The 27,688-nt window shown below is 44.0% G+C and overlaps 1 protein-coding gene across 1 annotated transcript in view; it reads left to right on the forward strand.

Annotated features, from left to right (window-relative positions):
• Positions 1-27,688, forward strand: part of SOS2 (SOS Ras/Rho guanine nucleotide exchange factor 2) — a 56,192-nt gene continuing 28,504 nt past the window's right edge. The window contains exons 1-7 of the mRNA XM_068416611.1: positions 1-361; positions 13,529-13,654; positions 17,446-17,577; positions 19,379-19,543; positions 20,217-20,420; positions 21,942-22,085; positions 27,276-27,386. Of these exons, the coding sequence (XP_068272712.1) occupies positions 275-361; positions 13,529-13,654; positions 17,446-17,577; positions 19,379-19,543; positions 20,217-20,420; positions 21,942-22,085; positions 27,276-27,386 (969 nt within the window). The 5' untranslated portion in view covers positions 1-274. The remainder of the gene's footprint in view (positions 362-13,528; positions 13,655-17,445; positions 17,578-19,378; positions 19,544-20,216; positions 20,421-21,941; positions 22,086-27,275; positions 27,387-27,688) is intronic.

The raw sequence follows: 27,688 nt of genomic DNA on the forward strand, positions 1-27,688 counted from the left end.
GCCTCACCCGCCGCCCCGTCAGCGCACGGCGGGCGGCCCGGAGCCCGGCCCCTCCCGCGCCGGATGTGATGGCCGCCCGGGCGGGGGGGTGAGCAGCGAGCCAGCGGCGGCCGAGAGCCCAGCGCGGCCCGGCCCGGCCCGGCCCTGACGAGCGCCGGCGGCCGCTTCTCCTGCCCCTCAGCGCCCCCTCCTCCCCTCCATGCCCCGGGCGCCGTAGCCGGCGGGGAGCGGCGAGGCGGGCGGCCCCGATGCGGAGGAGCCGGCGGCGGGCGCCATGCAGCCGCCGCCGCAGCCGTACGAGTTCTTCGGCGACGAGAACGGCCCGAAATGGCGGGGGCTCTTCGTGCCCGCCCTGCGCAAGGTCAGTCCGCCGGCGGTGGCGGGGGGGGGGCGGGCGGCACCTGCGCCTCAGGCCGCCCTGCGGCCCCCGGGAGCGCCCCTTCCCCGCCCGCACGCCCCTCTCCCCGGGCTCCCGGCCGCCTGCGCCGGGGCCGCACCGGCGGTGGGTGCAGGTGCCCGTCCCGCCGCGGCCGGGCTCCGCCTGGGGCCGGCTCGCACCTCTCGTGCCCCGACAGCCCCCTCGGGCAGGGCAGGGGCGTGTGGCCGTTCGCCCGCACAGTGCCCCTGCCCTGCCCGGCTCCTGCGGGGTCCCCTCTGTCCTGTCCCCGTCACCTGGGGGTGTAGAGGCTGGAAGGGGCCCCCGGAGGTCCTGCCAACCCCCTGCCCAGGCCGGCTCACCCACAGCAGGCTGCCCGGGCCCACGTCCAGACGGTGCCGGTGCTCCTGTCTTGCCTTCGGTGCTGCTTTGTGTGAAGGTGCTGCCAGGTGACAGTGCCTGCCTGGGCGACTGTCCTCCTCCTGTCAGAGCCTGCTGCTCCTCCTTCACCCCTTGGGGTAATTGGGCTGCTCGGTTTGAGGCCGCTGATAATATTATTGATTTACTTCCAAGATGTGCTGTGGAAAGGCAGCTTTCCATCTCTTCCCAGCGGCATTTCTCCAGACAGCTTCTCCGTGCCCTTTCCTGAACCAAACTCCCTTGCTGACCACCCAGCTGAGGTGCTTCTGACACTGTTCTGACACTGCTTCCTGTTGTAACCCCGGGCTGTCAGTTAGTTTTCTAGGAGACAGCAAACAGCTGCGGCGCAGGGTAAAGTCAGCTTGTGTCCTCTTAAGAGAGAGAAACAACTGCCCACTGCATAAATGAGATGAACCGTGTGGGGAGTTGCTTAGCCTGTCACGGGGGAGGAATTTATATTTTTATGATGGGTTTTGCAAAGCAGGGTGGTCTCCAGCTCATCACCCTTAGGTAGGACACCCCCGGTAGCGGAGGGAGTGGGTTAAATTGAGGCTGGTGGGGCATGGAGGGAGTGATGTTGTTCTGCTGTGTGTTATTTATCGCTCTCAACCTGAAAAGAGGTGTAGCGAGGTGGGTGTTAGTCTCTTCTCCCAAGTAACAAATGGTAAGACGAGAGGAAACGGCCTCAAGTTGCACCAGGGGAGGTTCAGGTTGGATATCAGGAAACATTTCTTCACCAAAAGGGTTGTCAAGCGTTGGAACAGGCTGCCCAGGGCAGTGGTGGAGTCACGATCCCTGGAGGGGTTTAAAAGCTGTATAGATGTGGTGCTGAGGGACATGGCTTAGTGGTGGGCTTGGCAGTGCTGGGTTAAGGGTTGGACTCGGCGATCTTCGAGGTCTTTTCCAACCAAAACGATCCTATGATTTGCTTGTTACTATTGCAAAGGGTGAGGACCGTTATATAGTTCCTGACATCGTGGCCTGCTGATCTGGATCTCTGGTGCTGGGCAGCGCTGTGATACATGTAGTGCAGGCACTCATGGGAGTGGTGTTTTGTCTTTTTTTTTTTTTTTCCCAGAATAGATTTAGTGATGGTGTGGGGTAATGATAATAAATTAAAAAAAAAAAAAAAAGAGAATAAAAGATTGCATTTGTTTTGGGTCCCTGTGTCATTTGTATTAAAAGCCGCTGAAGGCAGCTAAGTAGTCTTGTGGCTGGCATAAAAACCACTAATCGCCTGTCTGAAGAATCCTGGTTTTTCTGCTCTTTACTCTTGAATCTCCTCTTCCTCATAGTAGTTGCTTTCCAGTGTGGCTGGGGAAGCTTAGAGAATGCCGTGCTGCTCTTGTCCTGATCGCTGGAGGTTGACATAAAACAGCACCTCGACACCCACCAGCATCCACCCAAACGTGACGTGTAGCTGTATCAGTCTGACCAAAAGGATTTCTTTACGGCTTTAAAGGTGTTTTCATCATTCTAAAATACAAATAGTGTAAAAGTTGGTGGGTTAGTGCTTCTCTTGCCAATTCTTACTGTCTCTGTACGTTTGGCTGTGGTGAAAAGGAACAGAGCAGGAACTTAGACTTTCTAAACCAGAGGAAATAAATTCTTGATACCAGTGACTGCTTGTAAAAATTTGTAGTTGCTTATAGACAGCTTTTTTTTTTCTTCCTGGGAAAGTTCCTTGTCTGCAGTACCCACCCTTCAGCATGAAGCAATCGTACTGTAATGTGCAGTTTCTTTTATGAACACGCAGTATCAGTGAGTCAAAACAAAATTGTATCATTGTTCCAGTTATTGCAGGCAGGCTATTAGGGAGACGTTGTCAGTTTTAATATATTCTTTAAAAGATCAAACGCCCTAATGAACCCTGGAGATTTTTTTAAACCAGAACATTTTAGGAAATTTATAGGTTGTTTTGTTTACATGTTGCATTTTCACTGGGATAATGAGATGAGAGCATTTCCGTTATTTATAGGAGAGCTGAAAAGTCTGGCGCTGAATCCCAAGTGTACACCAAAGCTTCAGAGTTTGTGTTTCAGAATTTATAAAATGTTACCACAGTTCTCAAATAGTTTGCAGTTTCCTTCTGAAGACGTTTAACAGTCTGCCTGCCAACCAGTTTAGATAGGATCTTTTCAAGCAGGTTGCTTTTGCGATGAAAATTTTAAAGGAAGCCTGAGCTTCAGAAACCTTTTAGTTAAACAGCTGGAATAGAGTTTTTTGAACTTCTGAGCTGGGTTTTCTTCATGGTAGCCTACACTGCAAGTGCAGAGGTAGTATTTTATTTCCCATTCTTGAAAGCTTTTTCCTTGTCATGAAAACTTCTTGAAGAAGAGAAACCGATCGGACAAAAAGAGGAAAGATTTTGGTTTTCCTTGTGTATGTTAAGGTGTGAGAAATCTTAATTCTAAAATACAGATCTGAGCTGGATGACGAGCCAGTACAGTTCACTGACAGCAGATAGTATTTCCTTGCTGCTTGAATTTTAAGTCCATAACATGCTTTGAAGAGCTCCAGTCTCTCTCATTATGCATTCAGCAAGTTTAAGGTCACTTCTTCTTATCAAACCCCTTTTAAACCCTTGCATTTACTTTAATTCTGTGCAGTTGACACTTAACAAATCACGAGTGGGGAAAAATGGTAAAATACATCAGTTCTTACTTTAATATGTGAAAAAAAAAGAGGAGAATCTGTCTTTTGACCAATATTCTCTATGCATTTAAGCGATCATACATCGTAGAGAGTGCTGATTTGTACCTACCAGTGTGAGGTTTTTTTAGGAAAAAAAAGCTAAACAGCAAGAGATCATTAAACCAGATTTTTAAAATAGTTTTTTTTAACATATTTATATCATCATAACCGTAGCACTGGCACCTGGGAATCCAGTAAGTTGAAAATTTTAAGGTAGTTTCATGTCTTGACTCTCTTCCAGCTGGTAGATTTACAAGCATGTCCTTACTCTAAAACATTTTACTTCTAAGTAGGAAGTGAGTGTAATGAAACTTGGTATAAAAGTCCTGTCAAAGTAAGCGAATCAGAAGAAAACAATATTTTTTTGTCTGGTCTCTTAGGTTATAGTTACTTGAACTGCTGTTTGTAGCAAGTAAATCACTTCAAACAGATCTACGGCCTAAGCTTTATAAAGGCTTTTAATCTGGGAGCTGACTTTAGTTATTAAAGGATCACAATGTCTCTTTGAATAATTCTGGAAGCACGCAGGCCGCCGTTCCAGCAGAAATCACATGCGTTTCAAACGCCTCGCTGGCGGGGTCGCTTGGGTTTGGATCCTCGGGGTGTCCGTGCTGGTGTCGATGGTCATTAAAGCTGGTGCTCGAAGGGACAGTGCCGTGCTGGAGGGCTGCGAGTGGGGGGCTTTTCTGCTCCCCCCCTCCACGGCTGGCCAGATCCTCCTCCGATGAAAGCAGGACCCTCCGTGGAGGGGGATTGTCTCCTGCGGTGGGTGGGTGGGTGCTGGAGGGGAAGGTGGTGGTGGGGAGTTTGCTCTCTGCCCCTTTTCCATTTCACCAGGTGGTGTTTGGGTTTGTTTTGGTTGGTTTGTTTAGAGCTGTTCCTGGCCGATGGCCTTGTGGGGAAAGATGTCAAATGATGAAACCCGTTTCTAAAGTTGGCATTTCAGTTTTGTAACTGGGTTTCCTGGCACAGATGTGGTGCCAAAGCTTGTTCTTGCTGACCGTCAACTTTCTTCCAGATGAAACTTTCCAGAACTGAAATGATTTTGCAGGTTGGGACTGGGGTTACAGGGGAGCCCAAGGGAATCATGCATGAATCTCGGTGGTAGCAGCTGAGTTCGTCACTCCCACCAACCCACTGAAGGTCCCAGTTCTAATGTACTTTATACATTGTATAAAAAGTTTTTGGGAATTATAGTTGAAAACTTCCTTAATGCCAAATATCTTGCATTGCTACCTGGAATAAACTTCTATTCCGATTATTTGGAACAAGTTTTCAGAATGAAATGGGTGACACCATAGAACTAGTGTGTATTTTTGAAACATTATGCACTATAATGTGTTGTTGGACACGTATATATGGATTTATTTGCCCTAAAATATTCCTGTGTGTTCTGAGCATGCGTTATCATTTGTGCACGCTCTTACAAATCCACTGGCAAATTAAAAATGTATTTCTGCAAACGAGCGCTGTGTATTCAGTTGCTTTCTTCTTTGTTTTTTCTGAATTAAATTCACAAGCATCTCACAGGTGTTATTGGTTTGGTTTGCTCCATTATCTACAAACAGAGACTGTCAGACAGTTCATACTCGCATTTCTGCAGGCAGTACATGTCGGTGTAACCGTGGCACTGGACACTATTTGCATTTTCTAAAACAATTCCACTGTTGCTCAGATTTCTAGAGCATGACTAAAAGGTTTATTCTTAGCAAAAGTTGCATACAGCAATATAAAAGACCATTTTGAGGACATTTTTGAAGTTTACATTAATTCAGTGCTTCCCTATATTTTAAACCACATGGGAGTTAACGTATGATGACCTTCCAGCTCTTGGGTAAGGTTGCGTGGTTGGGGTAAGTGCAGGCGCTGCCCCATTTTCTTCACTGCTCTTTCAAGGGCAGCTCACCAGCACGTTTTTCCGTTGCAGGATCAGGCCCCCTTGGGTTAGAATTAGTTAATGCATTATAGTGTCATTATAGTGGATTATTATTTAATTTCATTAGCATGCATTATTATTTAATGCATTGTAATTTCAACTGTAAAGTTGCTTGTTATGATGTTTTAAAATAATAGTGGTATTTAGGTTTTTAATCTGTTAGGTCATTTAGCTTCTAATAAATACACTTATTTGAGCTCTGAAGCCTGGACCTTTGCAGATTTGCAGTTCTTACAACCATGAATGCCTCTGTGACACTCAGCTTGGGAGAATGGAAAGTACTGGTGATACTTGATGACCTGTGAGATACAGACCCATGCAAGTTTGAAGCACAGATCTGGCCTCACAACACTGTGCTCACAACCGAGAGGTGGCTGGAGGTGTGGAAAGGAACAGCGAGTCCCTGTGAAGTGGACATTACCGAGCCTTCGTTAAACAATAGACTGATTCCTCCAGACCTTTTTTTATTCCCAGTAGTATCGTTATAGCATCATTATATGTTGGTTTTAGTCCCTTGTAAGTAAGTAGCCTGGGTGTTTTTGTTCTTGCATAAATATTCACTATCATAAATAACATTTAGAACTAAAGGGACTGGTCCTTTTACTTAAATCCTATTTTTTTCATCCCTTTTTTTTTTAATTTAGCTTAAGTACTGTTACTGGAATCTGCAGTTGGCAAAGGGTAATAGGAGAGTTTCTCAGCTGGTGGCATGAAATGAAGGTAGTTCTGCATCTGAGGCATTTAAAAGTAGTAGGAACAGTGTAATTTCATTTGGCAGCAGTAGCAGAAGAAACACTTCCTACCTGCGGTGTTAAAATGGAACGTGCAGATTAGCATTTGCGTTGGCTTAAAGACTTGCCAGGCCAACGCGTCACAGGGGGAAAAGCCAAACGGAACCGTTTACTGCTGTGATCTACCTCAGGCTCCCGTGCCTTTCTTCCCCTTGTGCATGGTCCTTTTGCCCCTTTTGTGTACCACAGAATCAATGAGGTTGGAAGAGCCCTCTGGGATCATCGAGTCCAACCATTGCCCTGACACCACCATGGCAACTAGACCATGGCACTAAGTGCCATGTCCAGGCTTTTCTTAAACCCCTCCAGAGATGGTGACTCCACCACCTCCCTGGGCAGCCCCTTCCAATGGCTAATGACCCTTGCTGAGAAGAAATGCTTCCTAATGTCCAACCTGAACCTCACTGTGGAAGCCGGGCGCCGGGAGAGCCGGGCAGCACGTGCTTCTCTCCCCATCTCACCGTTTCACGCATGTTCTCCCACTGGAGCCGCCTCGCCTATCCCAGTGTTTGTCTCCTCTCTGCCACCCCTCCTGCTCGCCCTCGGTTTTCACCTCTCTTAAGCATTATCTAATCTCCTCCAGAGAAGCTACTGAGTCTGTTATTTGCTTTTATAATTACCTCACCAGTTCCCTTTCTGCCAGGCCTTTCAGAAGAGCTGTGTGCTGCCGTTCCTGGAGTTCAGCGGGTCAGTCATGTAAAACAACGTGCCGAGGACATCTTTTTCCCATATTTATGGCCTCTTCAGTCTCCTGACACTTCCCCTAATTTTTTAATGTAATTTCAATGACTGTCTGGTTCACAAAGAAATGACTCTTGACAGTCTTCACTGTCTCCAAATTTAAGGTTTGGCCTTTTTTTTTTTTTCTCTTAAGTGGTGTGTATCTTTGCTTTTCACCATTTACTGTTTCCTATTGCATCTCCGCATCTGTTCACTTAAAATATAACCTCAAAGCTCGCTCTGCAGCTCCAAACTCTGCTGGCCCGTGTTGCTCATGAATTAATATTTATTTTTAAATCTTCTAAAGACCTAATTGAAAAATTACTGGCCTGTTTGAATAATTCAGCCTACCTGAGTAAGCCATTCTCGGGAAGGGCGTGATGTAAAAAGTGGAAGGTTGTGATGTAAGAAGTGGGGAGAAGCAGCCTGCTGGTGCTGGGTTCAGAGCCCAGAGCAGCTCTGGGAAGTGTTGAAGAGTTGGGGGAGAATTAGAAGCTGTTACATTAAATTAAGATGTGTGCACAGCAATCAACATGCTGGCCGTGGTGTTTTCCTTCTGTATCACAGGGCAGAGGCTGTGCCCAGCTCATTGAGGGTTTATCTGAATTTAAAGCAAGCATTTTATATGCATGGCTAAAATCCAAATACTTAATTTTCCAGCCATTTTTAAGATTAGAATATATGGGTTTGTGTACATACAGACATACACACATTTTAGTTTCTCCTTGACTCTGTACAAAAGGACACAGTCAGCTGGAGAACGGAGATTTTATGTGATTTTATGTGCTTTTATGTGATTTTATGTGCAAAGCAGAGACTGTGAAGGTGTTGTGATCTTAGGGCTGTCTTCGGTGCTACTTCAGCATGCGGATCCCTGTCTGCACCACCCACCATGGAGCGCCTTTAGTTCACCCTTCCTTCAGCTGAAGTATACTAGAGGAGAATAGTAGTTAAATAGCTAAGATGGAAAAAAATTGTATTTACACAAAAGTGGTGGTGGAAGATGGCTGTTGGATCCCCCCTGTACCCCGTCACTTACCAGCAGTCGGTGTTTTGGAGGTCAGACAGCTGGATGGATGATCTGCACCCGAGAATTCTTAAGTTCTGTTTTGCTTCAGAGACTACTTCATCCAGTTCCCCTATCAAGTTTTATTAGTTTTGATTTCAGAGAGACGGGCCATCTAGAAACTGTTGCTCTGGAAGTAAAGTTAGAAATTTGTGCTGTTATTTTAAAAAGTCGACAGTGCATTTTTATTTGGGGTATCTCTTCAAGGGTTCAAATCTTTGCAGTTCTTTCTAAATGCCTGTAATTATGCTTGGAAATTGGGACTATCGATGCTGTCGGTTTTCACTGAAGAAGAGCATCGCAGGCTTTTAAGTTACAACTGGTTCCCCTCTTCCTCTGGAGCATCATCCAGATAAGGGATTAAAAATGCCTTTGGAGCAGATGTTTTCTGTTCCTAATGGGCAGTGTTATCTTTAGAAGAGAAAAGATAAGAAGGAATAAAAACCCAACCTAAAAAGAGACATTTGTTGGATTCATTTATTTTCTTCTTCCTGGCTCTCAACGTCTTGGTAGGGGCAAGCCTGGTGCTGCTTTGGCAGTGATGGATTTTCATCGCCTTGAACACAGTGTATGGAAATACTGACAAGTGTTGGCAAGACCGTAACCAGCCCGTGATAGTAAATATTTAACTTCGATGTGCTAATTATTTTTCTTGCTCCCAAATTTATACGCTTTGTTCCTCAAGTAAACAAACAGCCTTGCAAAGTTTGACTCGTCTGCTGATCTGGTATAACTGTGTTTTTACGAGGCGAGTAAAATATAAATCATGTCTAAGTTGTAATCAGTTGCTGTGGGAAAAGGAGAATGAGTAGTTTCTGCTGCAAACAGTTTACAAATGTAACATGCAATTTTTTACGCAATCCCATTAGCACAGTAAGCTTAGAAATGTTTTATTATGCTAACAGATTTTGTGGGGGCATTTTTTAAATTAGAAACTTCTTGTTCCGAAATCTCAGGTAATATTAGAATTCTATTTCTGAAAATGTAGTTTTGAATATACACAGAGAAGTGGGATATGGTTGTTTAGTCTTTCAGGAATATGAATTTGTATGTGTGTGATGGTATATGGTGTCTAAAAACTCAGTGTGCATGTCATGGGTTTGGGGTTTTTCTGTTTTGGGGTTTTTTTTGAACCATCTCTGGTTTTGCACATGTGCTTACTGTGGAACATCTGGAGCTTTCTGAATGTGTTTTTACTACCAAAATACATGTTATTATGTAAAAATATATTTAGGCAGTATAGCCAAATTGCTGGTTTGTCTCATTAGTACCGGCTAAAAAGAAGTTACTTGCAGTTTTGGCTGTAGTATTTTTTCCTCAGCTGTTTGGAGTTTCATATACAACCCTTTGACCATTGCTTTTATACTCAGGACTTCTGAATTTCCCCAAGTCCAGATATTATTGATATTCAAACTTCATGCCAGATCTCCTGCGGTTCAAAATTAAGCTTGCCCATAAGTTCTAAAAAATAAGATCAGTTTATTTCTAGTCCTAATACTATTTATCTCCTTGAAAAGTTTTCATCCTCATCTTGTCTTAACAGACTTCTTCCCAGGGGTCTGTAAGGACGATTAAAATCTCACTCAGAAGGAATTTTGAGCTTGACTTCATCTCTGCAGCTGCCTGGTTTCTCTAGAAGCTTTTGTGGCGTGATGCAGGATCTGCCTCTGGAAGGAACTAGGGGGAGGATCTTAATTTACCTCTAAGGGGTTTTTCAGCCTCCTCTTGAGCCATTGCTTGTGCAGATGCAGTCGAGCTCTGCCAAATCTGCTGCAGGCTACAGCTGTAGGAAGGAGATGCCCCTGTGAAGCCGCCGCTGGATTTTTATCAAATATGCACGTGTTGGAGGGGTGGAAGAGTAAGGAGGGGTAAAGAGGAGGAGTACGGGAAGGAGCAGTTCAGGAACTCCCATCTAAAATAAAACCATGTCCCTCCCAAAAGGCTTTAAGGCCATGGTTAAATGCCACGCTTATGGGACTTGTACCTGTTATTTCATTTCTATTCCTAGGAACATCTCGTGAAGGAATAAATCCTATGTGAATGACACAGTAAAAAATAGTTAGTCCTGCTAATCTTAATCTCCCTCTTTAATGACTTCAAGCACTCATCTTGGGTTGTTTCAGAGGTAAAATAGGTAAAAAAAATCTGGTTTCTCTGATACCTTCTGCTCAGAGCTCTTGTAGCAGAGCTCTTGCTGGTTAGTGCACCACGTTGTGGGCTTAGCTATTTTGACCCTCAAGGAAGCAGTTACAAGTCAGATCAGACTGAGCCATGCTAGCTGTCATGCATTATTCCATGCCAACTAATATAATTACATCCAGGTATTTCAGTCTGAACCTGAAATCAGTCAATGTACCTTCCATAAGAGACACGTCCTCAGTAATTCCTCCTGCTTTTTTCCGTACATTCAGTGTTCTATCAGTCTCTCCTGGCTTTTCCAGTACTTTCAGTCAGGGTTCAGGTGAATACTGTAAAGAGTAAGAGTTCTCTCCTTGGTACAGCGGCATCTGATTTGATCAGCCAGTGCATGGCTTTTGTAACTGTCTTTTTGTTTTACTGTGAAAAAGTGTCTTGCTGTGAAATTGCTTTTTCTCAGTAAGAGCACTTCTGTCAAAATAACTTCTCTTAAAGCCGGGGAGTGCATGGGTACCTCAGGGACCCTTCTGCTGCAGGCAGTATCATTTCAAATGGAAGCTGGTTTCTAAATCCTCTGGGAAGAGTTGTCTCAACGGAGAAATGTTGAGCTTTGTTGTTGGTTTTGCTCCTTTCAAAGCAAAACTGACTCCAGTGCTTATGTTTGTGTTCATTGTATGAAGCTGAGATGCTCTGCCAGTGTTTGAAGAGGGCTGCGTGCTCCGCTGCTTGGCCTCAACCTTGTTAGATCTCCACGTGCTCTTGAGAAAGCTGAGGACAGTATGGCGTGAGCTGTTCGGGCCTGTGAACTGAAGTTAGTTACAAGTGAAGTCATTTTCTTTGTGGCAGTGGCATCTGTTTTTAAAATGAGCGACCCTTGTGAGAGGAGGAGAATGGCTGCGATCTGATACAGTAAATAGGAGTTCCTCATCTTCTCTTCGGGGGAGCACAGCTTCCCTTTCTCATCTTCTTACAGCTCCTGTTCTTGTCGTTTCTGTGGAGCATCATGTGGGGGAAATACCATTTCATCTTACTTCCTAGTTAGCTAGCGAATGCTTTTGCTGTAGGAGTGCTCGTAGAAGAGATACGTGGCGGGACCTTAACTCGACACTTCCTGGTTTTCCATTGTCTTGTGAATTAAACTCTCATGTTCAGGAAGAACACGAAATGCACTGACTATTGTTGGAAACTTGCAGTCTTGAGTAAGTGTTTTCAAGGAGTGGTTTTGATTTTCTTGAGGGTTTTTTGTTTCTTTCCTTCTTCCAGTAGTGCACGATCTTGGATATGTGTCAGCTGTGCAACAGTTGTGTGAAGCAGAGAGATATTCATGTTTGAGGTGCAGAAAACTAAATTATACTTACAGGGCTACACAAAAACTCTGTAATAAAACTGGACAGCTGGATTGGAAGCAGAACGTGGATTCCCTTATCTCTTAGTGTACAACTGCCTTAGTAACGTGTTTCTTCACCTGTGCTTCTCGAGGCAGGGTGCCAGAAACAATGCATTGGTGCCTGGGAGGGCATCTCTCCCTGGGTATCACGTAGGAGCCCCCATCACTGGCAGTCTCTTCACCACTGCTGGGTAATACCTTAATTATCAACTCCAACACAATCATCACCAGTGTATGTTTTCACATTCTCAGTGTGTTCCCCCCTTCCCACTCCCGTCGTTGGTACGTGTGGACCCTGTCTGTGCTCCCTTGTCTTTGAGCAGTGCGTTGGTGGACTTCTCCATCCAAGTCATCATCTCTGCTTCTAGGATGTTGAAGGTGTACGGCAGCAGCCCCTTCTTGTGGTCCCCTCCATGGATCTTCACTTTTTCTTCCTACCTGTTGGTGGTCCTGGCTCTTCCTCTCTTCTCATGTGGGGGCAAAGCGCAGCCCTGTTCCCCCCTTTCTTTCAGGCCTTGGCACAGCAGGAGGTGGAGCAGCGAGCGGCTGGTTCCTTGTGGTGGCTCCGGCTCCCAGGCAGCTCTGCCCACCTTCCTCTGTGGCAGGCAGGGAAGGAAGCCGGCCAGACACCTTACTTCCTCGTTGGTCTTGTTCTTGCACGACTTACAAAAGCCTTCAGGGCTGCAAATTGAGTGCCCCCAAGGTATTGCTATGAAATTATTAGTTACTTAATTTGGAGGAAGCCCTCAGAGGCCCCAGTGTTTGCAGGCTCACCCGTTGTCTTTGGAGGGAGGACTGCGTGTATTTCAGAGGATCAGAGTTTGACCCAAAGATGTTACTGTCTCCCCCTGAGAAACCACCGATCCGTTTGTCTTGTGTTTGAAACCACGTACAGAATGCCAGGGTAAGTATGTAAGATTACTTTTTTGAGGTGATTAACATATAATTTGTATGGGCAGAGTAGGGAATTTCCCTGGATTGTATTACTTACGAATCTTTTGGCTATAGTTTAAGATCTAGTTAGTGCTTTCCTGATTGAGAGGCTGCCAGGGAAAACTGAGTATATAGACTAACTCTTGAGCACCTTTTTTTTTTTTAAGGTGGGGTGGTTGTTTGGTTTTGGGGGATTTTTAGGAGGAAAACAGCCACGTTGGACCAGGGTGAGTTAGTTGTGGCCCTTTGGCTTGTGGGGGCACATGCTGAGCTTGCCTGTTTCAGGTGGTCTGGTCTAGCTTAGCCTTGGAAACGAAAGCTGTGATTAATCTCCCTGCAGTGAGCTCAAAGGCGTTTTCCTGCCTGGTGTTGGAGGTGGAAGTCAGCTTTTCTCACAGCGCACTTCCTAGTCTTGACACTCTTGTATTTTGACTCATGCTTTTCCTCAGGCCTCCCTCTCTGTTGTAAGTATTTCACATCTCTCTTTCTCATGCCTCGGACAGCGTTTTGTGTTCTAGTTTTCTGGTTCTGAGGCGTCTCAAAGAGTTCTTCCAGCCCTTCTCCAGCGTCACGGCCGTGGCTTTATATTACCACAGGTTTTAACAGCGCATTTATTCAGTTCCCTGCCAGACTGGTTAGCTCTCTTATCCTGGTGTCCTTGCTGATCAAGTCTTTTCCTCTGGTGGGTCCATGCTTCTCTGTTCACAGTCACCCAGTACTCATTAGTAGGGTTAGTAACATAACTGTATATTACTCATGCTGGGGATGAATAACTGCAGAATTACCCACAGTGATTGTTTTTCACTGCATCGTTGGCAGAAATCTGCCTTGGCTTGAAATTTCTTCCCACCATAAAGGCTAAACACGTAGTTTTTAATTGAATAGAGCTGCCAAGCTTGCAGGAGTAGGAATTGCCATCTTAACTACATAGGAAAACTTGTGGGACATTACTGGAAGCGTGCGAATTTGCAGCAGTACAGTACAGAGGTACTCTGCTTTTTTCCCATTCTTCCTTCTGTACAGCTTTAAATGGGGAAAAAAACCTAATTTTTTAAATTCTTTTGGACAGGTTCAGCAACAGGTTCACCCAAACCTTTCAGCAAAAGAAGACTCCCTCTATTACATCGAAGAGTTAATACTTCAGCTGCTAAACAAACTATGCATTGCTCAGCCACGGACTGTCCAAGATGTAGAGGTAAGACTAGATACTGGAAAGGCAAGTGTTTGCTTGCAGAATCACTAAGATACTTTGAGCAGTGGAGGTTGAAGTTAAAACAAGGTGAATCTGAAGAGCAGAGCCTGTTAATGCTAAAAGATTATATAGTATTCAGATTTCACAAAGCAAGCTTAATTGGAAACTCATTTTCCTATACTGGGCTAGAAATAGTGGGAATTTTTTCTTTCAGCATTATTTTTATAAATGCAGAATAGTTTGAAGGATTTTCTGCTGCTCAAATACACCTTGGACTGAAGAATGTAAGGATGTTGCAAGTTTTGCTAGTCTTTGACATAAATACACAGGGGAAAAAAGTAAATATTGTAATGAAAGGTTACTGTTGTTAGGCCTGGACAGGCAGCTGAGGGAATAGAGTTGTATCTTCCTGGAACTTTATTGAACTCACTGAGGCTCTTGTGTTATTGCAGCTGTCTGCTTTTGTGTCATCGGTTACAAAATGAGGGCTTTAATGGAGTGCGCTTCGGTGTACAGTCTAGAGGGAGAAAGTGCTTTCATGTAGTGATGACCCATTATAGCTTTGTAGAGTATTAATTTTACATCAATCTATATGTCTAGGGTTTTCGCCCTACACCGAAATGAAGCTCTCAGCTGATATTCTAGATGTGTGTCATGGAAATAAAAAAAAATAAAAAATATTTACAAAATAATCGCCTGAGGGGTTTTAGATTCTTGTTAGATGCATCAGTCGCCCTTTATTCAACATCGAGTTAATCCATTAATTATTAATTTTGGTTTATGATTAATGTATTTTGTAATACCGATGCATAAAGATGATAGTATGACTAAATAAAAGCAAAACTTAATAGTTCCTTAATAGCTCTCAGAATTGTTACTACCTTGAGTCTGGCTTTGAACTTTAGACGTGGAGCTGAGAAATTCCATGTTCTTTCTCCACCTCGCAGCTGATCAAACCCTTCAGCACGCAGGACAGTTTGAAACAGCACTGATTGTTATACACACCAACTCCATAGTTTTCGGCTTCTGAGTCATGAGATGATAAAATTACCCTGTGTACGTATGAATTAATAATTTTCATTGGGTATGTGTATGCTCCACGAATTACTGTGTGCAAAACAGCACGCAATACAGACAGCCTTCTGAGATAGAACATCACAGCAAACACTAAATCCTGTGTGTTGTCTTTTAAATATACCTGGCGTTTTAAAGCTGTGAATAATAAAACATTGTTGCACTTGGCAATATAACAGTTATTTAATTTAAAAAACGCAGAGCTACGTCTAAAGAGTGGTAACAGGTTCCCCAAAACGTTATTTTTCTGTAGGTGAATAAATTCAGACTCTTCCAGAGCAGGGAAAGTAGAATTGGGTTTTGTGTGGCGGGTGGTTGGTGAGACTGCACTGCCAGTAGGCATCCAGGATCATCAAGTGAAGGCTTTTGGCTCTGCTCCTCAGCTGGTTTTAGCTGTTAAGACAACACATGAGAGCTGTGATCTCTACAGTTTATCATGCAGATATTTACATAACAGCCTGGAGTTAATGGAACTGTTTGTGCATAATATTATACGTAAGTATTTGCAAGATCAAGGTCTAAAATCTCAAATTATAAAGGTTTGATAAATAGAAAAAGCCCTTCACATTGTTCCCACTGGGACCCAGTGAAGTCCGAGCACAAAAGGTGTGTGTTGCTCATGAAGGACACTGTTAAGCTGAACGACAGCTGGATGCCACGTTACATCCATTTTGTGGGGGATCTGGTAGAATCTCAAGGAAAGTTCATTTTGGTGAACCAGCCGAGAGCTTTGGGCTGCTGTCCAAGAGGAAAGGTCACCGTGTGTTTACCTGGCACAGACGGCTGACGCAGAAAGTTGAGCGTTAAATGGCCACGTGCAAATCACTGAATCACAGAATCAACCAGGTTGGAAGAGCCCTCTGGGATCACTGAGTCCAACCATTGCCCTGACACCACCATGGCAACTAGACCATGGCACTAAGTGCCATGTCCAGGCTTTTCTTAAACCCCTCCAGAGATGGTGACTCCACCACCTCCCTGGGCAGCCCCTTCCAATGCCTAATGACCCTTGCTGAGAAGAAATGCTTCCTAATGTCCAACCTGAACCTCCCCTGGCGCAGCTTGAGGCTGTGTCCTCTTGTCCTATCGCTGGTTGCCTGGGAGAAGAGGCTGACTCCCACTGTGCTACAGCCTCCCTTCAGGTAGTTGTAGACTGCACTAAGGTCACCTCTGAGCCTCCTCTTCTCCAGGCTAAACACCCCCAGCTCCCTCAGCCGTTCCTCATAGGTCAGACCCTCCAGACCCTTCCCCAGCTTGGTCGCCCTCCTCTGGACTCGCTCCAACACCTCAACATCTCTCTTCAAGTGCGGGGCCACAACTGGACATATTTCAAAGCTGCCTCTAAGAAGACCTGAGGCCTCCTTTTAGATTTCAGAATATGTGCAAAAATCTTTTTATCAAAGGGACACATAGATTTCAGCGTTTTTCCCAGCTCATTCTTCAGCTCATCTATAAAATCTCTCCTCTAAGAGTTACCACCCATCCAGGCCTCGTTGTGCCCCAGGATACAGGTCCAAAGCAGAGGTTGGGTACGGAGTCACCATCTCTGGAGGTGTTTAAGAAAAGCCTGGACATGGCACTTAGTGCCATGGTCTAGTTGCCATGGTGGTGTCAGGGCAATGGGTGGACTCGATGAGCCCAGAGGGCTCTTCCAACCTCATTGATTCTGTGGTTCTTTGTGGAATACGAGGTGGAGTAAGGGCATGGTGGTGGGTTGTGCAGCAGTGGGAGGTGACGGCTGCTCCCCTTCTGAGCTGTCTAACTTAAAAAATCTGTTTTTCCAAAGTCTCTTAAGCAGTCATCAGAGTTCAGTTTAGACCCGTTCTTTCAGCATTTAATTCCCCAGCTCACAGGGGCTGCAGCAGGACACCTGGAGAACTTCATGGAAAGCAGGACTGGCGTCTTGCACGTGTTTAGCTGGGGGTGCTGAAGTGTGGGACTGCTGCCCAAAGCAGTTTGTTCTGTTGTGGGGGTCATCTCACGTGTTCCTATAGCAGCTGTTGAAATGGGAACCTATATAAAAGTGAGCTGAAATTGCATGTGGTTTACCATGAACTGCAGCCGCTGTGAGGGGCTGTGCAGCGGGGAAGGTGCTCCTGTGTGAGTCCAAAGTGTTATAGCCAGCGTTTTCCATGAATCATAGTCCTCCTCCAAGTTAGCAGATCACAGAATCAACCAGGTTGGAAGAGCCCTCTGGGATCATCGAGTCCAACCGTTGCCCTGACACCACCATGGCAACTAGACCATGGCACTAAGGGCCATGTCCAAACTGGACAAGATGCTGCACTTGTTTTTCATTTCTGCCATAAACTTGATCTGATGTAGAGCGAGTTACGCTCTTTTATGAAATAGGAACAATACCGACTTGTTTTTTTCATTTAGACTGTAAACTGTTTAGTACTTCCTCATGTTGTTTATATTTTGGGCTCCTGGTCTCAGCTGAGGTTTCTTGCTGCTCTTGTGATGTAAAGATCATAGAGCAGGAGTTGTTTTAGGAGATTTGAAGTTCTTCGTGCTTCGGGAAGGGAGGTTGTTTGGGATTATTGAAAAGAGCGAAGCCGAGTTGGGCAAGAAGGAGAGAACAGTTAGGAAAATGTGTTGCAAACACTGAGGAGGAGGATAATTGTCTGTACTGCAGGGGAAGTAATTTGCAGTTTTGTTGTTTCTAAACTTCTCTTTGATTGCTGCGGTTAATCTGAGTGCGCTCTATGTTTGGACAGGAGCGCGTTCAAAAGACATTTCCTCATCCCATAGACAAGTGGGCGATCGCTGATGCGCAGTCTGCTATAGAGAAACGAAAACGAAGGAACCCTCTCCTGCTACCTGTGGACAAAATACACCCTTTATTAAAGGTAATTAAACCAACAACCTGATGGCTGCTGCTTCTTCCCACCACCCCCCCCCCAGCTGTATTATTGCGCCCCCCCCAGCATAACCTTCAAAGTATTTCTTTAATTTGTGTGAAATTAGGTAAGTTTCTCATATTGGCTGAAAGAGTAAAGAGTCACCATAGAACGGGATGAATATATTGTAGTATGTCATAAATGTAGATCCCTAAATTCATCATGTTCTAGACATTAGTGTGTTAATGTATTACTCTACTTTGAAATATGACTAGTTAGTTTTTAACATAAATAAAACCCAAACAAACTCAAATACCTTACCCTACTTCAGTAGCACTGTTTTGACACCTTTAATTGTTTCAAAATCCTGCAGAAGCCAAAATTGAAGAAGAAAGAACAAGTAGATCCTGTTCCTTGTACACTGTCAACTGTGTATCAATCACAGTTCACTTTCAGTTACTGTTGAATGTCACTGATGCTGGGGTTTTAAAATGAATAGATCTGCAAAGGTGTAATGAAAGACCAAATACAGACTTTATTGTTGGTGAGTTTTGAGGAGGAGAATTGCCATCTCAGTTCTTAGAAGTCACGTCACTTACACCAGGTGTAGAGCTCCTTGCTTACAGTCAGGGTTTAGTGTCACACAGTAAGCATGAATTCACACTGTGTCCCATAGAGGATTTTTTTTTAATGATAAAACAGTACTCTGATTTTTAGATCAGTGTTTAATCACTTTCAGTGTTGAATCAAGAGTCAGGCTGATTCAAACACTGCTCTTTGGTATTTCTTTTTTTCTATTGATTTTGCTTTTCGTTCATAGCTTCAAAAATGCTTTTCTCCAGTGGTGGCATTGTTGCACCAGAGTTTCCAGCTGCATTGAGAAAACATTATTCAAGCATAAGCAGAAATTAAAGCCCTTTTTCAGGTGCAGTCACTGTGTTCCTACATACAATGTCTCAGTTTGTGACAGTTAATGAGAGGGGAGGAGATGTTAGGAAAGAAAACAGCGTTAAGACCTTCCTAGACAGCACTGGCTTTCTTTTGTGAAGTCTGGTTTAGAAGTGTGTGGATGTAGGTGCAGAATCTGATTTTTAGAAGATGCATCAGAATGTGGTAAGAACGAGACCACCTTGTTCAAATGCATGAACTTACCTGGTTTTGTTCCTGACGGTCCTGTCATAAATGCAGAACACAGAGCATTTATCACAAGAAGAACGTGCACCGTTCATCCTGTTTTTTTTTCTGTCCAGACTTTAATTATTAAAGTTTAATTATTTTATGTAATGCAAGGTAGCAGATAGCTTAGCTGTTCAGCCAAATGGACTAAAATGGATCCCAGTACGTAACAGGGTGAGCGTACAGTGTATAGTTTCATGAAAGACAACTTTTTCCATCAAGGACAATTCAAAATGAAGCAGGTTTTTTTCTGAAGAGTCCAGATTAGGGCCAGAATCCTGCATAAGCATAGATATAGACTGAAATTGAAGTAGAAGAGTGGTTCCAGTAAAGTCCCTTTCTTGAAGGAACCCTGGTTTTAGGACTGTCATTGTTGGAGGAAGGATTATTGAAAGTTCTGTAGCTTTTCATCTGTCAGTATATGGCAAAATAGCACAAGGAAGTATTTGCAAGCCCTTCCTTTGAGGAGGCTGATCATATTTCCATTTGATGTCCTTTGCCCTGCCTGTGACCTGACTGTAAATTATCAACACAGACAAGATCAATTTCAGTAGAAAACTCAACATGTTAATTGTCATTCCAAATGAATTTCTGGTGTAAATAGCATTTTTTTTCTCTTGTTTTCGTTTTGCAGGAGGTCCTGGGTTATAAGGTAGATTACCACGTCTCGCTGTATATTGTGGCTGTCTTGGAATACATCTCAGCTGACATTTTAAAGCTGGCTGGAAACTATGTTTTCAATATACGACACTTTGAGATCTCCCAGCAGGACATTAAAGTATCAATGTGTGCTGATAAGGTAAGGAGTTGGGATTGAAATAGTCTTTTGGACAGATATAAAGGTAGATACTAGAGGTGATTTTTTTTTTAATAAGATATATCCAGAGTCGATAGGAGGGAGAGACTGGTCCTATTCAAATGCAGAAGCTTCTCTCCTTATTCATGCCAGACCTGTCACAGTAAAGAATTAAGTTTAAGTGAAGCCTGTTAAGTTTTGGAACAGTAGTAGTACTTACAAAACAATGTAAGGACAGAAAATTATGTTGTCCTTTACTTCTCAGCTGTGTTACTGTCCTCCTGATGTTGCTTTGTCATGACAGCTCTTTCCTTCTTTATAACACAGAAAAGACATTTAGTTTCCATCCTCATAAAAATGAGAAACATTTTTGTTTAATTTTATCTTTATCAGGAGGGTTTTGTCAAAAGCTTATGCAAGATGCCTTGTTTTCAAAGTTGGTCCTGCATGAATTGTAACTTGTTTTCTAGGTCGTACTAACTTATAAAGGGGAAAATGGCTTTGGCAACTGATCCAGCCTTCTGCTGCCAAAGTTTAAATATTACTCCCTTGTGAAAGTGATCACAGAAAGTATTGTATTAAAAACTCAAAGGATTTCTCTGAACACATTGAAATAGCTGAGCTTGAGCCAAGTGTAAATCAGGCTTGCATGTAATTTTTAAAATTTCTTTGCTAGGTTTTGATGGATATGTTTGATCAGGACGACATTGGTTTGGTTTCTCTCTGCGAAGACGAGCCCTCTTCTTCTGGGGAACTCAACTACTATGACCTAGTGAGAAACGAAATTGCAGAAGAAAGGCAATATCTGCGGGAGCTGAATCTGATAATAAAAATATTTCGGGAAGCTTTCCTGTCCAACAGAAAATTGTTCACACCTACTGTAAGTCCTTTAATAGGTTATTGATGTGTTACACTAGTTGTTCCATTAGCAGCCATAACATATCAATTTTACATTAACTGTGTTGGAGGTAAAATTAAATTTGATTTATTGTATGTCAGTGTGTAACGAGTGTTGACTGTCTATGAAATAAAACGGAGGAATTGCCATTAATAGTATGAAGAGTGCTGCTCTCGGAGTGAAGCTTAATGGACACGATTCCCTGTCGGATGCCAGCAATAGCTGGGCTCCTTTGGCCATGTAGGTAGTAGCTACGCTTTTGCTTAACACAAAAATTAACAGTTATCTACCTGCATGTAAGGTGAATGCAGATGAATGCTTGAAGTGACATTTGAAGTCTACCCCAGGGCACCCCTGTCTGCAGAAACTACAAGTAAAACAGCCCTTGGCTTTGCATTCTCTAGCGTGTGACTGTGAGGGAATCTCTGTTTGATAAATCATTGAAATATTTGATGGAAATTGTACGTGTGGCAAATTGTTTTCAGGATGCTGGAGTCTAAAAAGGAAGCACAGCTCTTGTAAGAGAAGAGTAATAAGGAGAGATTAGTGAATCCTTCCTGTGGGAGGAAGGAGAAGGGGACCAGAGCAGCAGAACCTGAACTGGGATTTTTAGGTGATACGGGCAGGTTAAAGAGAGGCAGCAGGAGACGTTCCCATTACAGCTGGGTGTGGAGGTTCCTCAGTAGCCGATAGGATATCGGAGAACCGTGCAGATGTGGGGACAGAATTCAAATGAAGATGATGGGAGGAGAAGGGAGCGATATTTTGGAGCTGAGGAATATTCTTTTGTTATATGGGAAGAGGTATGAGAGCCTTTGAGATTGCTCATTCCCACGAAGAGATTGCCATGGTCTTGGCGCTGGCAGGAGGTCAAGCAAGCTCCGCAGTGTTAGCTTGGGGCAGAGAAGGCTTCCAAGAAGCGTGTTTCAGAGGGGTCAGGAGAAGAATGCAGGTCACTGGAAGGGGCTGCCTAGTTGGGTGTGTTTGCGGTGTGTGGATTTGAAAAATCTAAAAGCAGAATTTGGAAAAGGAAGCTGCCAATTCCTGCTCTATACCCAGGTGGTATTCGGCTGAAGGAGCCAAGTAGCTGCTTTAGTTTTACCTGTGGTTTAGAGGATCTGACCTTGGAGCTGCTTTCAATTGTCTCCTTCCTGTTGTGTTCTGAGAGACAAGAAGGAGCAGAGGGGAAAACAGCAGCTGTGAGCTGTGGCTGAAGAGGCCAGGCGTTTCTGTCCAAAGCGCTGCACAGCCCGTACCGGGGCTGCTGCTGCTCCAGCCTGGAAGGATGGCGTGCTTCTTCCTCTGGGGTGAGAATTGTGCAAGGCTGGATGTGCCCAGGCAAGCCTGCAGGGCTGGGAAGACCACGTAATTTAACTTTATTCCCAGCTTTCTGTTGGTTCCTCTCCATTTACCTCTTGGTTCAGACTTCACCAAAAATGCTCTGATGTTTACATAAGCAAAATAAATGATTTTAAACACTACTAAGATATGGTTTATTTGCAGGATATCGATGTGATATTTAGCAACATTTCAGATATTCATGAGTTGACAGTGAAGCTTTTAGGATTGATTGAGGATACTGTTGAAATGACTGATGAAAGTAGTCCTCATCCGCTGGCTGGCAGCTGCTTTGAGGATCTTGCAGAGGTATGATGTTTTGTTGGGTTTTGTTTTGTTTATTTTTTTAAATCACTGATTGTTTTATTTTCTTAGTAAACTTTTGGTCATGACTGATATTTCCGATACATTTGCAATTGTAAAATATCCTTTTAATAAGCTCTGAACAGAGATCTTCCCTACCCGTTCTTTAGTAGGTAAGCTAAAGCGTGTTTTCTACCTGTCACAGAAACTACATCGAGCAGGTAAGCTCAAAACTAAAATCTTATTTCGGAGTGGGAATTAATTGCTACAATCCTGTAGGGATGTGGATTTGAAGAGTAATTACCTGGGATTGCTTACTGAAAGAAGGTGGTGCTCTGTAGGCATTGGTGTCAGGCCCAGGGCTACCCAAAAATCATAGCAGTTGGACACAGGTCTGCAAGATGAGTGACGTGCATTACGCTGGACAGTGAGCTGACTCAAACAAAACGTGTTCTTAATTCAGGCAAATGCATTGTTACACAGCTGGAAGGGGAAACGTCTCTGCAAAGCAGTGACTGGGAAGGAATGAAGTTGCAAAACAGACATGCAACTCGGCAGAAGCTTAGTGTTCAGTATTGTAGCACAAGTGCTATTGATACCTATTGACCTATAAATGGATATTAAAGAGTGGGAATAAGGGGACACACTGCACGTGGATTTGGTGTGGCTTGTACTGGGATATTACAAGCCCACACTTCAAGAAAGATGTTGAGGTGTTGGAGCGAGTCCAGAGGAGGGCGACCAAGCTGGTGAAGGGTCTGGAGGGTCTGACCTCTGAGGAACGGCTGAGGGAGCTGGGGGTGTTTAGCCTGGAGAAGAGGAGGCTCCGAGGTGACCTTATTGCAATCTACAACTACCTGAAGGGAGGTTGCAGTGAAGTGGGAGCTGGCCTCTTCTCCCAGGCAACTAGCGCTAGGACAAGAGGACACAGCCTCAAGCTTGGCCAGGGGAGGTTCAGGTTGGACATTAGGAAGCATTTCTTCTCAGCAAGGGTCATTAGCCATTGGAAGGGGCTGCCCAGGGAGGTGGTGGAGTCACCATCTCTGGAGGGGTTTAAGAAAAGCCTGGACATGGCACTTAGTGCCCTGGTCTAGTTGCCATGGTGGTGTCAGGGCAATGGTTGGACTCGATGATCCCAGAGGGCTCTTCCAACCTGACTGATTCTGTGATTCTGTGATTATTAACAATTACTTTGTCAGGGTGCTGGTTTTTTTTAAATGGGCATTGAAATACTGGAAGAACTACAGAAGAGAGTCACGAAAGTAAAGTTTTTGAGAAAGTGTTTTACAGTGAGATAGAGCTCCGTTTAGTCAAAATAGGATAGGTATATAGAAGCCTTCATGACCTGAAAATAGAGTACAGAACAACTCTGGACTTCAGCAGAGGTGCACAGCAAAAAAGCAGTATCTGAAAGCAAGAGGGCAGTTCAGCTCAGAACTACACTACACCTTTTAACTCTCAGGGGAGCTAACTCTTGGAACAAAGGACCAAGGTAGGTGTGGAGTTTCAGCTGTCTTTGGACATGTTTAAATGGAGTCTGCTTTTTCTTGAGGTATGCTGAGCCCAGCTTTCTGAACCAAAATGTAAGGGTAATCATGTGAACCATGTGGACTGTATCACAAAGGAAGTCAAATGAGATGTTCTGGGCTGAAGGAGAGAGAGAATATCTCAGATGAACCACATGGTGAATGTGAAGTTTATGCTTTTTATCTTAAAATTATGATGTTTGTAAAGAAAATGACAACCAGTAACACTTCCATTTCACTGTTATGTATGTTCAGTTTTTAAAATCTGAGGCCTGCATGAACACACCAGTACCATTTGGAAAACAGTTACTTTTGGCCCACGTGCCACTCACTTAGGAATATACCATAAAGATGAGGTTTTGCTGGTGTTACTTCAATAAGCCACTCATGACATATCAGTAGGAAAGTCCAGCTGACTAGGTCTTAGCTCACAAGATGGTAAAGCATAATTGCTTATATAATGATAAGGAGAAGCATTTGAACAATGAATTAAAGTAAGTGCTATTATATTAAAATTGAAAAGACATAAAATTTGAACTAGTACAGCACTATCCTTGAAAACATAGATGCCTCAGCTTGTTGCAAAAGCTACTCTTAGGCATCCTATGCTTTAAGGGAAACAAATCCTTTTCAATGAGTAAAAATCTCCCTTGATTTTCATTAACTGAAAAACTTAAGTAGGAGATGAAGAACAGATTATTCTCCAAACCTTCTTTTTATGCAGGTAGTAAGTTTGAATTTAATAATTCAGTTAATATGGAGCAAGACCTACTTAATAACTAGGCTGTTCCTTTGATCATCTCACACGTTGAGATCATCTTTCTGTGAGTATTTGCAAAAGGGATCATTAAAGAGAGATATAAAGTGAAGTGTTTATTTGCTCTGCCTATCTTACTGCCAGGCTTGTTCGCTTAGTGTTTCCATTATAAAGGTCCTTCAGCTTGTTTGGAAGGATAATTAAAAGCAAACAGCCCTTGCAAGCTGGAATCTTCCTGCTTTGTCTGGTTTTCTACATCAGTTCTCTGGAAGGTTAAACATAAATATTATAGTGTTTTTGAGATCCAGAAGTCTGCGGAAAATAAAACAGTTTTTTCCTGGTGTGGGGGAAAGTCAAAAACTGGATGCCTGACACGTATGAGTGGGAGATGGATATTTGTTAATAAGCTGGTAAAAAAAGTTCTACTTGGTGGTAACTTTTACAATTCTTATGTGTTGTAATGATTGCCTTAGCTAATCTCTTTAGTGATGTTCAGCTAGTGGCAGGAGAACCTCAGGACTGAGGGCAGGGTGTCTTTGTGCCTACGTTGAAGTGGTCTTCAGAAGGCAGCTAATAAAGCAAGATTGTTATCAGTAGATTGTAAATTTATTACGCTGGTATTTGCGCTTCCACAGGAGAAGTTTTAGGTATCCACAAAGCAAAAACAGGTGGAAACCAGTGCGCTACAGCGAAAGGGGCTGAAGCTACAAACACCAGTCCAGAACTGTGTGCTGCATTAAGATAACTTACATGGGCCTCAAGTGAACGGCTCCATATTTCAGTAACTTTTACAAGATTGCAAGTGTAAAACCCCTTTTTTTTTCATTAGTCTCTTGGGGAAGGTAGCTAATGCAGTTTGTTTAGCCTGGAGAAGAGGAGGCTCAGAGGTGACCTTATTGCAGTCTACAACTACCTGAAGGGAGGTTGTAGTGGGGTGGGAGTCGGCCTCTTCTCCCAGGCAACTAGCGATAGGACAAGAGGACACAGCCTCAAGCTTGGCCAGGGGAGGTTCAGGTTGGACATTAGGAAGCATTTCTTCTCAGCAAGGGTCATTAGCCGTTGGAAGGGGCTGCCCAGGGAGGTGGTGGAGTCCCCATCTCTGGAGGGGTTCAAGAAAAGCCTGGACATGGCACTTAGTGCCATGGCCTAGTTGCCATGGTGGTGTCAGGGCAGTGGTTGGACTCGATGATCCCAGAGGGCTCTTCCAACCTGGTTGATTCTGTGATTCTGTTTCAATCTTGTGTTCAAAAAACAAACCCAAAAACTTGAAATACTGCTTAAAGTCTGAGTGGAAGAAACAGAAAACACTTCTAAAATGCAGTAAAAAGCTGAAAAAAGCACAGAATAAATATGTGTTGGTCTGGCTCCCCTAGTAGATTTGCATGCAGGATGACATTTTGAGGAGTAGTGCCAGCTCTGCTCTCTGCTTGTGTCCTTGGGTGTGGAGGACCGAGCTGATGGAGCAGCTCCAGCCGTCCGTCCAGTCGTGCTTCCTACCTCTGGGTGCAGCTGAACCCACACCCCATGGCTGACTTACTGCTTCTGCAGAGCTTTCTGCTCATTTTTTGTTAGCTAGTATGGCAAAGAGAAGCTGTACATGCAGTGTTATTGTCCCCTGTCTCGAATTTGGAGGTTGTAAAATAAGACCCCTGTATTGTATGCTTGCAGGTAGTGGGCAGGCATGGAGTATATCAGGAAAAAAAGCTGTAACCTGGATTCAGGTTCTGCTCAAGCAAACCAGCCTGTTCAGTTAGAGTGCCTCAGCATTTCTCTTCAGCTGCTGCTGCTGAAGTGCCAAACCTTCCTCCCCTTTCACCCCCCTCCCAGATCCAATCTCATGCGAATGGACAGTGATTATTAAAACTTGACGAGGAGAGTTGGGAGTGATGGTTAGAACTCACATGTGAAAGGAGAGTGCTGTGCCTCTCCTCCCCACTGGGAGTTTAATTGCTGCCCCATGAGTAAGGTAGGAAATCCCCTGGACCCTCTGCAGATGGAAGACTTGAGACTTTACCTGAGTGTTCAAATGGGCCTTTGTGGTGGTTGGTGCTCCCAAATCGTGCAGCGCGTATTCTGGCAAGTGCTTCTGCATTAAGGTGAAAAGAGGTATGTGCTTCTTCTGGGCATCGTGCCACCGGCACTGGATAACCCAGTGATTCACGAGTGATTCAGTCCCATGAATCTGCAGAGACCCAGGAACAGCCTGACAGGCTTTGGAGCAGCTGATCTGTGGGCAGTCATTAATTACTCCTGCAGAGATTCATGTACAGTCAGGTTTTCAGCCCATCCTGCAGTAGCTGATCTTACAGAATCCCAGCCAGATGCTCCATCCAGAGTCATAATTTTTGCACCTGAAACCCTTGGTGTCATTAGAGGACTTTCCTTTGAGACTCTTTCACACTAGCTGCTTTGTCCCAGAGCGAGATATTTTCCCCATGGCCAGAAAAGTGTGCAGAAGTCCAGTGCTTACAACTGACCATTCTTACATGATATACCCCAAAATGGTGGTGGTACAACCATGCCTCCTTGTGACAGTCTCCAGGGTTCTTCTGAAGGGTCGCTTTACCTGCACTTCTTTCCTTATTGGTAAATTGGAGGTAAATTGCCATTCTTTGTGAAATGGGGGTGGACTGAAAGCAAGAACTTTTTTTGGTTCCCACTGCTTCAGTAAAACAAAGTTTGTGTTAGTGATAGGTACGGTGAGATGGAGGAATGCTGAGAAAATGGTGTGTGTGTTTAAAATTTGAAAGTGAAAAAGGTTTGTGGTTTTACTGAATATTTGTTTTGCAAAATCAATCTTATCTTGAAAAGTTTCACTTGTGTATCAGCTTATTAAAGGAATTAATGGTACCAGCTGGAACAGAAATGCCTTGCATCCTTCATGTATGTACATAATTCTCTGTTTTTCTTTAGGAGCAAGCCTTTGATCCATATGAAACCTTGTCCCAGGATATTCTCTCTCCAAAATTTCACGAGCATTTTAATAACTTGATGGCAAAACCTGCTGTTGCTCTCTACTTTCAGGTGAGTGCAAATGAGAAATTGCTTTAGTTCTCATGTTTCAAAGGTTTGGATTTAGTCAGTAACTCTTTACTTTCTACTGAGGAAGAAATCCTCTAGATCGTGACCTTTCTTCCGTGTAAGATATTTGGGCTCTGCCTCTTCTGTCAAAACTGGACACAGATCTGACCCATCCATGAGTCTTTTGCAGTGTTTTTTTGTCCTTACATCAGACTCTTGCTTAAAAATAGAGGGTGACTTCTTATACCTGCTGCTTCTATTTCTGTTTTGCCTTTTAATGCCCAGCACAGGCATCCAGACACAAT

The sequence above is a fragment of the Nyctibius grandis genome, chromosome 20 (genome assembly GCF_013368605.1).
Source record: "Nyctibius grandis isolate bNycGra1 chromosome 20, bNycGra1.pri, whole genome shotgun sequence".
NCBI classification, from domain to species: Eukaryota; Metazoa; Chordata; class Aves; order Nyctibiiformes; family Nyctibiidae; genus Nyctibius; species Nyctibius grandis.